This window comes from Xiphophorus couchianus, chromosome 9 (genome assembly GCF_001444195.1).
Source record: "Xiphophorus couchianus chromosome 9, X_couchianus-1.0, whole genome shotgun sequence".
NCBI lineage: Eukaryota > Metazoa > Chordata > Actinopteri > Cyprinodontiformes > Poeciliidae > Xiphophorus > Xiphophorus couchianus.
Window position 1 is genome coordinate 25,573,156 of NC_040236.1, and position 16,412 is coordinate 25,589,567.

Here is a 16,412-nt window from a genome sequence, read left to right on the forward strand (position 1 = left end):
ATGTGTATTGCACTCATTCCCAACAAATATACTTTACTGAAAAATGATTTTAATTCATCACACACACATTGCAATTGATCCTAGTCATCAAAAGGTATGCCCAATTAATTATTCAAAGTAGGCTGACTAATTAAATTGAAATAAAATTGAACATATTGTTTAGTCCTTTCATGCATAAAGTTGTTCATTAACCAGCTTGGATGCAATACTTAGTATGGTATTATAGATCCATCTATAAACATTAATATTTTGAGAAGTTCAAGTTCTTTACAATTTAAAAATGACATTTTTTTAAACTATCACTCAAAGAAATAGAAGAAAAAGATCAGACAATAGGTTAATGGCAGTCATTAATGATGAAATATCTTCATATCACCGAGACATAGCTTAACATTACCATGGAATTGATATTTTATATTATCTCCCATCTTGCTAGCAGGATATATTTATCCAAAGTAGTCTGATAGTAAAACAACAGATGAAGTGCCTTCTGACATTCAGAGTCTTAAAGGTCCACTATTATGCAAAATTCACTTTTTGTATGTTTCTATCCTTCCAGGGTATCTCCTGCTTCTAGAAATAGTCCAAGAGCAAAAAAAGGAAACCAGCAGAGAGATGTATTTTTGGGAATAAGTAAATGCTATGCTGGTGTCTGGTTCAAAGTTCTTGCATTACAATTTTTTTACCTGGCAAGCCCAAGCCAAGCCCAATCCCTCACCTGGCACGCTAAGTTTGTTCTGCTGGTTTTACCGCTGTACAATGGCTGCTGGAAATTTTTTATATTTTGCTGTCGGCTGCCATGCAGGGCATGTGACATTACATTTTCCTCCAGTCACATAGAACAGAGTTACACAGCTTCATCTCATTTTTGCTTGCAATATCCCTGCAATGTTGCCAAAGGAAGTTTAGGATTGTTTCACAACTATTCTGTATTTTCCTAATCAATTTTCCTAATGCACTCCTGATTCCAATAATAGATGCATTTTGTGTTTCAAAATCAACCAAAAATGTTTACAGAATAAATGTAGGGGTGCACCAACAATTTGCCTTGGCTATTCCTTCGTTTTGGGAGATTGGCGATCAGCTGATGCATGAGAAATCAATCTTATCCCCTGATCTTCTCTACCTCTGATAAGGTCTGAAAATCAGCCACTGTTCCCTTTTGCTCTGCAAAAGAGAGGGCAGACTGACCGGCCCACCCTCCGAGTCATGTCTTCACTTGGGCAGTTAACTGTAGTCACCACACTGCTGCCAACCTAGCGGTTTTGTTGCTATGCTAAGCAACTTTCCAGACAGCAAAAACATAAACAAAAAAATGGTACTGACCAAAATCTGATTGAGTGGGTCAGGCTTTTTTTAAGATCAGCGATCGGCCAGAAAACTGCAGTCGGTGCACCACTAATAAGATGTACATTTCTTTGTAATTGAAAACCTCCAGTGAACCATAGAACTCTACCTATTTTTACCCTGCAAGGCTGCTTACACGCACAGTGAAGGAGAGCAGAGAATTTCAAAAGTACATGTGCTGCTTTAGCTGATTATGTAACACTAAATTGGAAAATAAATTCTATTAGAGATTTAAGAGGATGCTGATTAAGTGACTACAGTTTGGTTTTGGGTTTTATAAAATGCTACTTAAGTTCAGCCAGTACACATTATTCACATCGTTCTTAAATTCAACTCACCTGATACCAAGAAGAGCAGCAAAAGCCTCACTGCCAGCCAACACATAGCTAATTCCAATTGATATACTGTAAGTAAAAACAAAACAACAATCAGGACAGATTGAAAAAAATAGAGAAATATATAGGAAAATGATCAGGTATCAAAGCCTTTAGAAAAGAGCTCCTTCATTGAACAAAACAGATTTTGCATGATCAAAGTGACTGAAAGATATGAAGAGTTACGAGGTTTAGTTTTAAAATCACTTTCTGTATGTAAAGCAATGCCTTTATCCTCCACAACTGTTCCAGTTTAGGTTTTTCAAAACAAAGGATGCCTTTGGGATCAGCATTGGGATCTTCTCTTCATGTGCTCCTCGAACATCACACTCTGAGAAGCAGCATTTCCAAAACAACACGCATGTCTTCATAAAGAGGATTGGCGTGACAAGTATCAGAGAGGAATGCTTTTACAGTTGGTTTCAAGACAGGTTTCAACAATTGTTCCCTCCTTACACGTTAAAGCTCCTGTAATCTCTTAACAGTTGGTTACTAAGACTGCAGATCTATTGCTGGTTTCTCCACACACCTAAGGGCTGACGTACACCCAAGCTTTTGATTCTGCTCACTTTCAAACCGTTCAAAGGAGATACCAAACAGACGTAGGAAGAGCCGTTTCCAATCTAGAAGAAAAAAAAACAATCTGCATCTACAAACTAAAGACCTTTGAAAAGAAGACGTTATTGCAAAAGTTTGAATTTATTGCTAATTTGAACTAAGTTATACTTTGTCAAAATAATTAATACAGGAAGAAGGAAAGAAAATGTGTATGCCTAATTATTTTTTCATTGTAGCAATCATTCTTGTTTATTCCTCATTAATAGGTGCCACAGTTATAAGGAAAATTCTTCTATGGGCTGAGCTGCAGAGTTGTGTGTGGGAGTTGTGCCTAGTAAAAACCCGCTAGATCGTCTCTGTCAATGCCAGACAGCTTAATCTGCTAAATACTCTTGTTTGGTATGATTTACTAAATCGGATGGAAGAAGTTTGATGAAACAAGACGTACTGCCAATTTAATTATTTGTCTAATACAGTAGTGTGTGTAAGAACTATTGGGATTAGCTCTGTCATCCCAGATGACAGAGTTCTATCCCAACAGTTTGAGATGTGGGACGATTGCTGGTTGCAGAATCTCTTCTTATTACTATCAACCTTCCAGAGGACTCAGGTCTTCTGGTTCTGGTCTACTCTGCTCTCCACTCTTCCAGAAAACTGCTTAACAGCTGAAACACTAAGATCCTTCAAATTGAACAAACACACCTGCGTTCCAGCTGTTTTGTAGTTTTCTGCAAGTTTGATACAGATTAGTGGTGCTTAGAAGCTGAATGCTGGGCGTGCCGTGGTGGCGTAGGGGTTAGCGCGACCCGTATTTGGAGGCCTTCAGTCCTCGACGCGACTGTTGCGGGTTCGACTCCTGGACCCGACGACATTTGCCACATGTCTTCCCCCCTCTCCTTCCCTGTTTCCTGTCAGCCTACTGTCATATAAGGGACACTAGAGCCCACAAAAGACCCCCTGGAGGGGTAAAAAAAAGAAAAAAGAAGCTGAATGCTGCTTCTCCACATTATTTGGTTCTGGTCATGTAAATAAAACGGAATCAACAAATATTCAGACAGACTTGTATCAGAAACCTGTTGATGGGTACATAAAACAATGTGCCTTCAAGTTGTAATGCTTTATTGGACGTTTAAAGAAATATGAATGAAACTGTATGTTTTATTCAAGGTATAATTTTGACCATGTGAGAATACCAATCCATATAAATATACTTTGTTAGATGTAAATGCATATAATCTTTTGTGTTTGAAGATTTCACTTGAGAAGAAGAGTTGAAGTCCCCAAAAAACAAGAATAACACTTGTCTGACATTTTTTCCGACCCACATGGGCCTTAAAATGTCCTTCAGTGAGTCGTTCCAATTTGCAGCCTAATCGGATGTCACAGCTGGATCCGAGGGGAATTATCTGGCCTCCCAATCTTTATCTCCACCCACAGGTTGACATTGTGCCTCATTCACTGTGTCTCAGAGTAACTTCATATTTGACCTCTCCTTGTTCAGACTACAAAATAGAGTGAAGTCCCTGTTTGGGCAGTAACTAGAGTCTTGCACATTTAATCACATTTTTCAGTCAACTAGAGACTCTTCATAGTATATGTTTACATTTTTATCAGTTGGCTGATTAGCCTCAAGTTAATCATAAAGACACCAGCCCTTGAGGACGGAATTTATACACCTCTGGATTAAATTCAGATATGAAATAGCCTTTTTGATAACGGGAAAGTTTTATATTTAACCTGCTGTCACATTATATATTGTCATGTATGCTGGCTTAACAAAAAAATAAATGTTAGGTGGTTTTAAAAATGAGAAAATGAAGGGGACTGTGCAGATGGACATGCGAATCATATCCTCCAATGTACAGGACACGTGCATTGGATCAAAGATGGTGGGAAGGTTTTTATTTTATTTTTTTTTAAATTACACTCTCATTTTGTTGTGTTGAGAAACAACTGACCTAGAGATGAAGGCTTGGGAATAAAATGTTAATGCTCCAAAAGTGCTTAAAACAGAAGTTGTCAAATAATTATTTGTCAAATGAATCGAAAGTAAGTCATGTTTCACTTTCAAGTATCTAGAAACCACAGGTGAATAAAGCACCTGTAAACCGTAAAATTAGATTGATGAATGTTATTATTGCATCATTCTACAAATTAGCTGCAGTTGCATCAGTTCTGCAGCAGAGCTACACAGACCATCTGAGAGCTGCAGCCTCCCTTAGCTGATGAACATTACATATATTCTACAGCCTTATTTTCATGGCATAATACTTTCCTATGTCATTGACAGGAAAAGTGGCCAGGCAATAGAATAATGAAGGTATTAGAGCAATCTGTTTTTGTGTGGCTCTGACTGCCTGCAGTGATCCATGTAAAGAAAAAAAAAAACTAATGAATTTTAAGTTGTTTTATCCAAGATTCTATTGTAATGAAAATGTAATTGTAATCAGGCACAGATCTTGCATTTCACATGTAACAAAAACTAGACCCTTTTCAACAATCCAGTTTCTCTGCTAGACATGAATGACTGTTCTTCCCTGCTCTTGTTCGGAGCTAGCATTATGCTAGTCACTGCTCATTAGAAAACGATCAGCTTGTGATCCTGTTGCTTTATTTTGGTCTGCCTGTAGTGCATGTTGATCGGTATTTCAGTGAAGCATCTTCAAGGTGTGCAACATCTAAAGATCGCTCTATAGTTCCCTAATTCACAACTTCTCTCAATGATAACATATTATTTGTGATAATAGAAGGAATGAACTTTGTAATTAGTTTTGTCTTCTAGAGTTGAAATCTTTAGCATTGCTACATTGATGAACTTACGGTTTATGCTGTTTTACTTCTGCCTCCAGGACAAAATGTGTGATGATCCTCCAGTTTGGTTTTAAAATATTTTCTCTTATATCAAAATTTAATCTTGTCCAAGTGATTTTCTCTTTGCATGCAATATTCACAATAACCTGTGTGGGTTCTTTAACATTAGGTCATGTATAAATATTAAATTAATCTAGTTTTGAGTTTTAATCTAGTCGCCTCTTAATGTACTGAAATTTTGCTTTCACAACTGTGAAATATCACAAATCAATACACTAAAGCTTTAGGTACACATTGTCCATCACTACTCCAAAGACATTACATGAAAACAGGCACTTGTTACTAATTATGTAAATTTTCATTCTTTGTTCTGAAACAAAATGCTTTGGTATTATGAACACATGAAGCTTATGAGTCCCTGTCATTGTGTAGAGTCGTGCCAACAGACCAAGGCACGGCAAGGGTAAAGGATGCAGGTCATGTTCTGGGTGGCGTTTGTGTGTTAGTGCGATTGAGCCTCTGCATTGATCGACCACTAAGCCCCCTTGAACACAATGAAGGAAGTATTGATTGGCCAGGTGTTTCAAAGCCTCTCACACCCTGATAACAGGACCTTCCACCCATGTTGTTAAAAGCCTTGCGCCCCTCCTCTGCGGACTTACACTCTCCTGCAAACAAACTGGTCAATGCTGCAAGCATTAACTTTGAATAATACAAGATCTATAGCTTTTTCTTTAAAAACAAAGTTACAATCTGGATTCAATAAGTAAATGGCTATAGCCGCATACTAATTTAGTATTTTAAAGTACGGTTGTCTCTTCTGGAAGCCACACCAAACTCAAGGTCAAACAACAGATCTGAAAACAGGGGGATCACTTTAAAAAATTACAGAGCCTCAGGAATTGCTGTAATAAATCATATTTTATCAGTGTTTGGCTCAGTTTGGCTTGTAACTCACTATTTCAGCTCTGTGCAGTAGAAGGCCAGGCAGTAAAGCCCTAACCTCAAGGACGGTTTTTACACAAGTCCGTCCTAGCTCTGTTAACAATCTGCAACAGTGGAGATTAAATGACTTGGCAAGTTTCATTCCAACAATAATGCAGTGAACATTTTAGTAGATCGCAAAGTGTTCAAAAGCAAAAGTAGCCTGTAGGAAATGCTACTGTATGATAAGGTAATTTAATTTGCAGGGGAGACCAGGGTGTACAGATAAGCCTGTGATGTTGTTCTTAGGTTAATGTTGACGAAAAGAGGTTGCGAAAAGTGATTTTCAAGGACCAAAAGAAAAAGTTTCAAATCATGAGGAAGCAAAGGAATACAGAAAAAAGAAGTTCAAGGAGAAAGGAAAAGGCTGCAGTGTATGTATTAAAATAGTCTGGCAACGAAAAAAAGAAAGAAAACAGTCTGGGACATATGCAAATGTAAAAATAAATATGTAACCTGCTGTCATTATGTCTTTATTTCAAGGGAATCTCTTTCACTGTTAATACATTATAACACAGTTCCACTACTTTTTATCAACCACCAGATCATCAGAGCTGAAGGGAGCCATGACTCTTCTAAAGATCTCTCCAGGGTGTGCGTGTTTTTCCCCCTCAGGCCACTATTTGTAAGTGCATGTTTTATATTTATATGTCTTAACATCTTCAAGCAATTAAAGTAAAAAAAAAGGAAAATCTGTGAGAAAACACTGTTGGGGTGCACCCACTCACACACTTCGCACATAACACAGTTGTCACGACCTCTTGTTAAAAATAAATGTACATTTCATTATCTTAAATCCTTATGATATGTTTGTGGAATGTGTCATTTTATGTAGAAATAAAAACCCCCAAAAACCCCATCAAAACATACATATGAAAGTCAACAATGTCTCCATTCAGTTGTTAGTGGGAGCAGCTTTGGGAGAAATTACAGGTTTTAGTCATCTTGGCTTTGACTCAAAGTTGTGCAGGTTAGATTTGGGTGGTTTATTCTGCATCTGTGATCAGTTACACCAGAAATACACATTTATATTCTCACCTCCTAAAAAGCTTTGGATGCTTCCAGACTTACTCCCTTTATGTCAACTTCCTCCATTTGACATCCACCGCCTGCAGTTCCCGAACTTCACATATGAATTTCCTCTGGAAGTTTAGTTTTTAATGTGGGATTAGAAAAGTGATCAATAAGTATACATGTGGCTTCCTAATTGTTATTTCAGTTCTGGAAATCAAATTAAATGCATATGCGTGTTTCAGTAAATAGGAAAGAAATTACATCAGGGTAAAATAAAATAGAAAGGACGTTACAAATGGTTTCAAACTCCTTAAACATTTTCACACATATCCATTCAACTATGCACTGCTTTGTTGCCATATTGCATGAATTCCAATAAAATGCGGAATTCGTTATTTCTAAGTGTCAAAATGTAAAAAAGATTAATATGCTTGAATATTGTTATCAAGCACTTTGCATCCCAAGGAAAACGGAATAAAGATCAATAAACTCAACCACTGGCTTCCTTCCCACGCACAGCGTTATTCCACTTTTATTATGTAAATGATTCAACTTCATGACATGGAAAGATGATTGCCATGGTAACTTACAATTGGAAGAGGAGAATGCAGTTGAAAGCATGGCTCATGGGCCGGGAGAGGAAGAGGCAGCCAAGCAGATGAAGGTTGGGTTGCAGGTTTTCAGCTTGGTCACACAGAGCTGGTGAGCTGGACTGTAGTAAACCAGTATCTGTGAGATACAAATGGGTTCGTGAGGACAGACAAACTGCTACAATATATGTCAATGTGGTTCTTTTAAAAGTGTCCCATCATCATGGAGCTGAATGTGTCACACATTCTTCCAATCAACATGTCAGTGACTTCTTTTGGTCTAAGTTCATGTAGTCAGTTAAGGTCAGAGTTATTAGTACCCTAATGAAATCACACAAAACTCTTAACGTTTTCATGGAAATTACCATAATAAAAGCTGTTCACACCTTTATTGCTTCCAAAACAAAATCTCCACAAAGTTTGATCAGTATTATATTGATGTGCTCAAGAAAAGAAAAACAATGAGAAGGCTAAAATAATTAGCTTTTTTTACTACCAATACAAATTTGAACATTCAATTAACTTTCACTGGTCAATTGAGAGATCAGTTACAACTGGACCTTAAAAAAGTGAGAGAGAGACTGGTAAGGTCAGTGGTACTTCAAACACCTGGACCACTCTACCGCGTTTGGTAAAAAATAAATTATATGAGCCTCTGAAAAAAGGACAGTAGACATTTGTCATGAGAGTGAAGGCTACATTACTATTTCTGAACCTTACATGTTGTCTGAACAGCAGTACAATGCATCATTGGAAAGCACCAGGACACAAACCTTGGGCGTGACCAGGAGCACAAAATTTCAAAAATGTTCTAAAGAAAAATAATCAGAAAGGTTAACTAGGATCCCTGGGTGCAATCTAACGCGTTGCTATTTCAAATACAGTAGTCAGACTACAGTTACTTATCCAAAACACTCTGCGTTACTGTGCGTTTCTTTTGTAATTAAATTTTATTTCCTCTACGTGTCTTGGGGAGTGACCAGCGTTTCTATGCAACAGTATCAGCAGCGACAGAAACATAAACAATGGAGGGAAGCGGGAGATGCGCATTTTATTACTGGAAAAACAGGAACTATTTTGAGTTTCTGTCGCCAAGTCCAATTATTATAAACGACTTTGGGCATGTTTTTTTCTAAAGTCGCTTACAGATTCAATGAATTTGCTGTTTTTGAGCTTGCAAATAAGCAGACATAAGTCTGGCATCCAGTTAGTTTTAGTCAGACTCTCCCTGTCCATCATTTCCCAGATGATCCGTCCCTCTGTGTCTTTGTTAATGTCAAGTTAATATATTACCTCTGAATTACATCGAGCTTCGCGTTGCGCTCCAGAACACTGCAAACATCGAGACTAATTTGAACAGTGCAATGAACGTGAAAACAACCACGAATGAACGAGTCTAAAATCCTATTTACAGTTTTCCAGACAATAGAGGAACACACAAAAACACACACGATTTACTAAAGTTTTTTTGTATTGCTGTAACCATTAAACAATCTCCCCTTCAGTTCATCCTTATAAATGGAAATACATTGTTGATGTTACCATTATAAAATAACTTGCAATTAAGTATTGGCAAAGATCAATGTAATTTTCACAGCGTTGTTGTTAGCAGCTGCTGAAAGTAACTAAAAAAGTTACTTTTAATGTAACTTAGTTACTTTCCAAATCAAGTAATCAGAAATCTAACTAAGTTAGTTTTTCAAGGAGTAATCAGTAATCTGATGCTTGCCGACACAGAAGGCGAGAAAAAGCAGAATATAAATGGTTTAAAGATGTTTTACTGTTTATCAGTTTAAATAAGGTAATCCTTCCGGATTGGGATTGAATGCAAATGGTTCGGTTCAAGAATTGTAGAATGTCTCCTCGGCTATTTTCGGCCCACCACACATCCGTCGGTTTGTTTACAGCAGCCACCTGCCGCTCAGCTGAAAGAAACGTGTCACAGGCTATGACGCAAATCTTTGTTGACAGAAATGTTGAAATGTAATATTTACTCTACACATTTTTATAGCATTGGAAAATGTTAAGAATGGTTGTGTCATGTTTGTCCTCCTACAGAAACCATATTAAAACAAAAATTATATTTCCCACCCCCATTTTTTTTCCATTTTCAAACATTTTTGAAAAAACTCCAAAGAGCCACTAGGGCAGCACTAAAGAGCCACATGCGGATCTAGAGCCGCGGGTTGCCGACCCCCGAATTAAACAATCAGATTTTCAAATATTGTGCATATTCTCTGTTGAGGTTGTTAAATTTAACATTTTAAAATGTTCTTGCATTCTTAAAGGAAAAAAGTTCACATTTTGTGGCTCTCAACTTTAAACTTGACAGTTTTGGCCCCCCTGGCAAAAGTGCGGACACCACAGCTTCACGTTGCCTATGAGGATTTCTGTGCAGTTATGCAGTAATCTCTTCTTTGCCAGGTGATATGCCCCCCAATAATCAGGCATTGCAGGACAGTATAACCTTAGCAACAAAGCCAGAGTCAACAGAAAAGGCTTAAAGTGATTCCAAGACACAGGTATGCTAATCAACACTACAAATTCAAACAAGAAAGGAAAATCAGCATCTCAGAGGAATCACACTTCATTCTTCCACATCAACCAACCCTGACCATTTTATTCCAACCTACTGAATGAAGTAGAGCTCCATCTAATCATCTTAGAGGTCTGTGGTGAGAAGAAAAAAACTTAAAATGCTTTCTTTAAATTTTTTTTTTTTTTTACAAATTCTCAGTTAAAAATGTTAGTCTGATCCTCTGCAAACACAAACATGTCTCACCAGCTTCTGCATTTTCAAGTTTTTCTTCCTCTTCTTCGTCTGGTGTGATTGGATTTTCTGGGCTCACTTGATCCATCACAATACACTCTGCGACACCTGTCTGATTACAGCATAAAAATAGACATTAGAAAAACAACACATACTTTCTATAGACTGTAACTGATCCAGCTGGGGGCTGAGCTTAATTTTATTTATGATTTAGACCATAAATTGTTTAAAATAAAATCTTACTTTGACTAAAGGATTTACTGTTTTTTGTTACAGATATAAGCTCTACCTTTAAGTTAACAGAAGAAAATCGCTCTGGAATTAAACAGATGTTACTGAATAATAAACCAAAACTTTAAACCAATTTAAAATGCTTAGCACTCTTCCACTACAAACCTCCATCTAAGAATTGTTGATGAAATGGAAAAATCCCCCCCAAAAAAACACGGACTAAAGGTGCACTGCTAATCTGTTTTTACCAGTTTTACTAAAAATGAAGTGGAGACAGTGTTTCTTCAGGTTTCAACAACCCAAATGTAAGTCTTTGAGACCTTTTTAAGACTATTATGAATGTCATCTATAATACATGATGTAGCACCAGCAGCAGTTTTCTTGGGAGCTTTTGCCACTCCAGCGGATCAAAACTGTCACAATTCTGGGGTCTGTGTGTGGCACCAGGCAGCAGCTGTGTGTTTTTCACACTGCATATGGCTCTCTAGTCTTAAGCCCCACAGGGCCAAGCTTTTTTTTGCACAGAATGCATTGAGCATCGTATAGGTTGGCAAGAAGTGAGCCAATGGTGAAAACGAACATCATACAACTAACTGGCAATACATTTGCACTTACCCGTGGTAGACTCAAAAAGACAGTTAGCAATAGCATATTAGCAGCTTGTTACCAGTAGCCTCAACTGCCTCGAAGGTGTCTGCGCATGACTAACGACAACTAAAATGACAAAAACTAAATGATTAAATAGTCCTATTTAGTCATTAAATAGAACTGTTTAATGATTAAATATTCCTGCCACAAACAGAATTTAAGACCCGCAATTAACATATTTAAGGCCTAATTAAAATTTTTAAAATTTAATTTAAGACATGTTATGACTTTAAGTTTAGCTACATGTACTTAAGACTTATTTAAGGATGTGTGGGTACCCCGGGAAATACGAAGTAGTAAAATTGGCTCCTGAAAACCAGCTGGGTTCCTGCAGTCGACATGCATCACTAAGAAGGTCACACACAAACTGTAAGTAGAAGAAGGAAAAGAGCCTGGTTTGTTCTCCTGACCTTTAGAGAGTCCAGCTGGACCACTTGACATTTTTGGAGAAGTTCCACAAACAGATAAATGAGCAAGGCCTACAAAGCAAAAGATACGTCAATTCATAATGCATCAATAACACATAATAGATAAACAGACAGAAAGATGTTTGCATTAACATTTTAATACACCTTGCTTACCTGAACAAAGAAGCCAACCAGAAAGGAGACCAGGAAGGGCACCAGGCCAGCATGTGCTATAGTGACTGGAAGACCTGAAAATGAAAATAATGTTGAACTGCCCCTGAATTTGATTCCCACCCAGGTAAAAGTAAAAACATGTGATAGACAATGTCTGTCGAGCTTTTTGTCGATGTGTCTCAGAAACGTCTCTCTGCGCTGGCTCCAGATTTCTATAAAATATAATTGACAATGCTAATTTCCAAATGAGATTTAAGTGGCTGAGCAAGTATTAACTAGGAAGGGTCGGACCTCTGAGGAACTACACAAAAACTCTGCTCCAAACAAAGCAGTTAAATGTAATGTCCCATGTAATTTCCACCTCGACAAAAATCTCTCTGGTGTTGGCCACACTTCATAAAACACATTTAAATTTTCCTCTGCCTGGAAATGGACAGTTTTAATTATATTCCAAGTGAAGTTATATTTCAGAAAAAACATGTAGGAGAAAGAGCAGACAGTCGCCACTGAACCTTGATCTTCGTACTGTCATCTTTTCCAAAACTACTACAAAATTAGGACGTTAAGATTTTTAAACCTAAGATGCCAGGTTTGAAGTTTCGGGTGGTCCAAAGTATATTATTGCATTGATTGATGGCTACCTATTTTTTACTTAGGGAGGCATAGAATGTTTTTCCTCCCGTTTTTCTTTATCTAAAGCTTTCAGTAATCATTATAAAATAAAACTCATTGGAATGCTAACCTAAATATTAAACAATATTTCAGTTGTAACCAGTGAGGAACGCTAACAAGAAGGGCTTATGTGATGAGAGGAAGATTAGAATGTTTATAACTTCATAAAATAGTTTCAAAACTTACCTAAGATTCCAGTTCCTAGTATTGTTGCGATGGTCAGGAAGTCTAGAAAGACAATAGTTGAAAATATTAATATTAAGGCAAAGACTGTTTTACCCTTTATCTCTTTATGCAGCTTACAGTCATATTTTGATTTTTCTAAAGATTATGCTACATAAAAAACTAATTCCATCTCACTTTACAAAGAAAAAAAAAAGCTAAAGAGATACAAGTTCAGCACATACACGCCTACACATGCACACATTTATTACATAGTAGACCCCAGCCTGTTCATGTTCAGCATATTTTTCTGTGGAAAAACATTCCAAATTCACAGAAAATCTGCATGTTCATGGTTTTTTTGTGCATAGCTAAAATACTCCAAAGAAAAAAACAACTTGGGAAGCTGAACTACTTTGGTGCAAGGATACTTGACACTACTAACTGGCTCCAGTAAAGCAGTCAATTTATTTTCCTTGCCACTCATTGACTGTACCTTCAAGAGTGGGAATAACAAATACTGTAGGTATTAGACCAGGGACAATTTCCACTGTGTGTATCATTGCATTTTAAGGTAGATTTGGTGTGTGACCCATAAAAATGAGCATTCCTAATCATTTTTCCAGAGGGTCTTAAGTACTTGTTGATTTCAGCTATTTGCAGTCAGCTTTGGTCTTTAACACTGACAAAAACTCAGTTACATTTTTAACATCTTGAGTCAAATCAAAATCTACAGAGCACACTAGGAACTAGGAAATGAATCTAACATTAAAATACTAGACATAAGTAACACGATTAAACCGTGATTATGGTTTAATAATGGTAGACTATACCAAAGAATAACTAGACACAAGAAATAAACATAATAAACTAGAATAATTAAGAAAATACTTAGCTAAGAATTCCATCTAAGCATGGATTAATACTTGAAATTTAATAAATGTGAAAAATACACCTTAATGTCTCCATTTGTAATTCTGCTTTGCCTGAAGTTGGTTATCAGGATCCTACAGATTCCAGCAGAACTCTTTATAAATAGCCATTTTCAATTGAAAATCAACTTTGAATCGTTGCTGCAAAGATCAGATGAGATAGTGAAAGAGGAAGACTGCATGCAGTTTGATAAGAACTAGCATGCAAACTCTAATAGCCGAGAAAAAGACAATTTTCTACACACATTCATATTGCAGTGACCATTTTTTGTAATATGGGCATCTGTGCAGTCCTGTGTAAATTCTCTGTGTTGCCTAACTGCTGACGGTACTGACAAGGTCGGCAGATTTCAGATGCATTTTATATTCATTACTTGGACTCGAGGAGCTAAAATTATCACAAGACAGACATAAGCTATTGTTTTATGAATCAGCCTGGTCAATTTTCAGAATTCACTCATCCCTTCCGTTATGTTCTCCTGAGACATCTGATCAGTAATCAAACCTGTCATCAGAATCGTTCTCACTGTCTGTGTTCCTAGGGCTCCTAATAACCACTCAGCTACCTCTGATTGACAGAGATCATAAGAGTTCCAGAGGAACATGGGCACAATGATGCTAATCGTCTTAAATGCTACTTTGAGTTTGATGCTTCAATTGGTTGTCACTTCTCCCTTGTATCTTGAAATGCTTCAGTCTGATCCAACTTCAAAGTATAAAGTTGTATGTTGAAAAGAAGGAAAGAAGTCAAGAAAAAAGTCATCCCAAATGTCACCTTACTACATATTTTAACAGCTTCTAAAGGATTTCAGAAAAAAAATGAAGATTAATTTCAAAGAACAAAATTAAATGTGACAATAATAGGCAGCTCCTTTTGAATTCACTGTGATTCAGGTAATTCAAACCATTACAAAAGCACCTGAGCTGAAAATGTGCATGCTGTGTAAGTGGCCAAAATTCATTTTATAAAAGTAAAAAAAGACATGACGCAAAGTGGAAACATCAAATAAAAGTGAAAAATGATTGATGCATACTCTGATACAAATCTGACAGCAATTTAGAGCTGTAGCTATGTACAAGTAAATATAAGAAACAAAAAGAAAAAAAAATGAAGATGACACCAATGATTTCAAAAAATCTGGCAGAAAACAAAAGCCCAGATGTCTAAAACTAAATCTGTGTTGAAATGCAGAAATGTACTTATTTTACCATTTTATAAATGTAACACATCAGTAAAATTTACCCTCTCCCAGTTTAGATTGCAGACACTTCAAAGAAAAAAAGTTACAGTATTCATATACAGAAGTCAAAATATTGTAGCAAAACCAAAGACAATGACACCAAAATCTTCATAAAGGTCAGACAGACAAAATAAAGTCTGTTTTGTGTCTTAATATCAGAACTAGGACTATGAGGGGCCATTTAGGACAAAAATTATGTTTTGTCTCACACACACTACTAAAGACTCATAACACACACACACACCCCATATTAAAATTGCACACATATACTATTAAAATGTCACACACACATACAATTTTTCTCTCACAATTTTGCTCTATCGCCTTACTCCGGGGCGCCAATATCCAATATCCAACTTTAAGCTACCTTCACTGTGGTAACAACGCATCTCCAAATTATGCCCCCCGCCACCTCCCTCTTCTGTGACAACTCTCACACAGACATAAAATTAGTCTCTAACACAGAAAAATACAAGTCTCATCCCCATTCAGTCATTCATTCATCCTAAGTGTTAGGTCACACACACACATACATTTTTGACCTATCATTCAGAATAGAATAGAATAGAACATTCTATTCTTTCTTTGCGTGTAGGGGTGTGTATGATATTTTAGTAGTGTATATGCACAATTTTAGTAATTTGTGTATTTTTCTCAATCAATCAATCAAATTGTATTTTTATAGTACATTTCAGCAGCAAAGCATTTCAAAGTGCTTTACATAATAACAAACACAAAAACTCAAAGTCAGGCAACATACTGTAGAATCAACAATCAGAACACGACATTAAGTCAAGTTCCATCAATAAATTCGTAGTTGATTACGTTTCAAATACAATCCTAAACAGGTGGGTTTTTAGTTGAGATTTAAAGGAAGTCAGTGTTTCAGCTGTTTTACAGTTTTCTGGAAGTTTGTTCCAGATTTGTGGTGCATGGATGCTGAATGCTGCTTCTCCTTGTTTGGTTCTGGTTTTGGGGATGCAGAGCAGAACCAGAACCGGAAGACCTGAGAGGTCTGGAAGGTTGATACAATAAGAGCAGATCTTTAATGTATTGTGGTGCTAAACTGTTCAGTGATTTATAAACTAACAACAGTATTTTAAAGTCTATTCTTTGAGACACAGAGAGCCAGTGTAGGGACTTTAAAACTGGTGTTACGTGCTCTAACTTCCTGATTTTAGTGAGAACGCCAGCAGCAGCATTCTGGATCAGCTGCAGCTGTTTGATTGATTTGTTGGACAGACCTGTGAAGACGCTGTTGCAATAATCAATGAGACTGAAGATGAACGCATGGATGAGTTTCTCTAGATCTGGCTGAGACATTAGTCCTTTAATCCTGGAAATGTTCTTCAGGTGATAGAAGGCCGACTTTGTAACTGTCTTTATGTGGCTCTGGAGGTTCAGGTCAGAGTCCATCACCCGAAACTAGTGATCAGGTTTTGGGCCTGATTGCTACTTTTTAAGTGTAATAACTGATGCTGTGCATTGACTCTAGAC

The 16,412-nt window shown here is 36.9% G+C and overlaps 1 protein-coding gene across 1 annotated transcript in view; it reads right to left on the minus strand.

Moving 5' to 3' along the window:
• LOC114150576 (uncharacterized) overlaps window positions 1–16,412 on the minus strand; it is a 65,147-nt gene that overhangs the window by 46,413 nt on the left and 2,322 nt on the right. Inside the window, exons 2-7 of the mRNA XM_028027062.1 lie at window positions 12,767–12,808; window positions 11,909–11,982; window positions 11,738–11,806; window positions 10,461–10,560; window positions 7,679–7,817; window positions 1,686–1,751 (exon numbers count right to left, since the gene is read on the minus strand). Of these exons, the coding sequence (XP_027882863.1) occupies window positions 1,686–1,751; window positions 7,679–7,817; window positions 10,461–10,560; window positions 11,738–11,806; window positions 11,909–11,982; window positions 12,767–12,808 (490 nt within the window). The remainder of the gene's footprint in view (window positions 1–1,685; window positions 1,752–7,678; window positions 7,818–10,460; window positions 10,561–11,737; window positions 11,807–11,908; window positions 11,983–12,766; window positions 12,809–16,412) is intronic.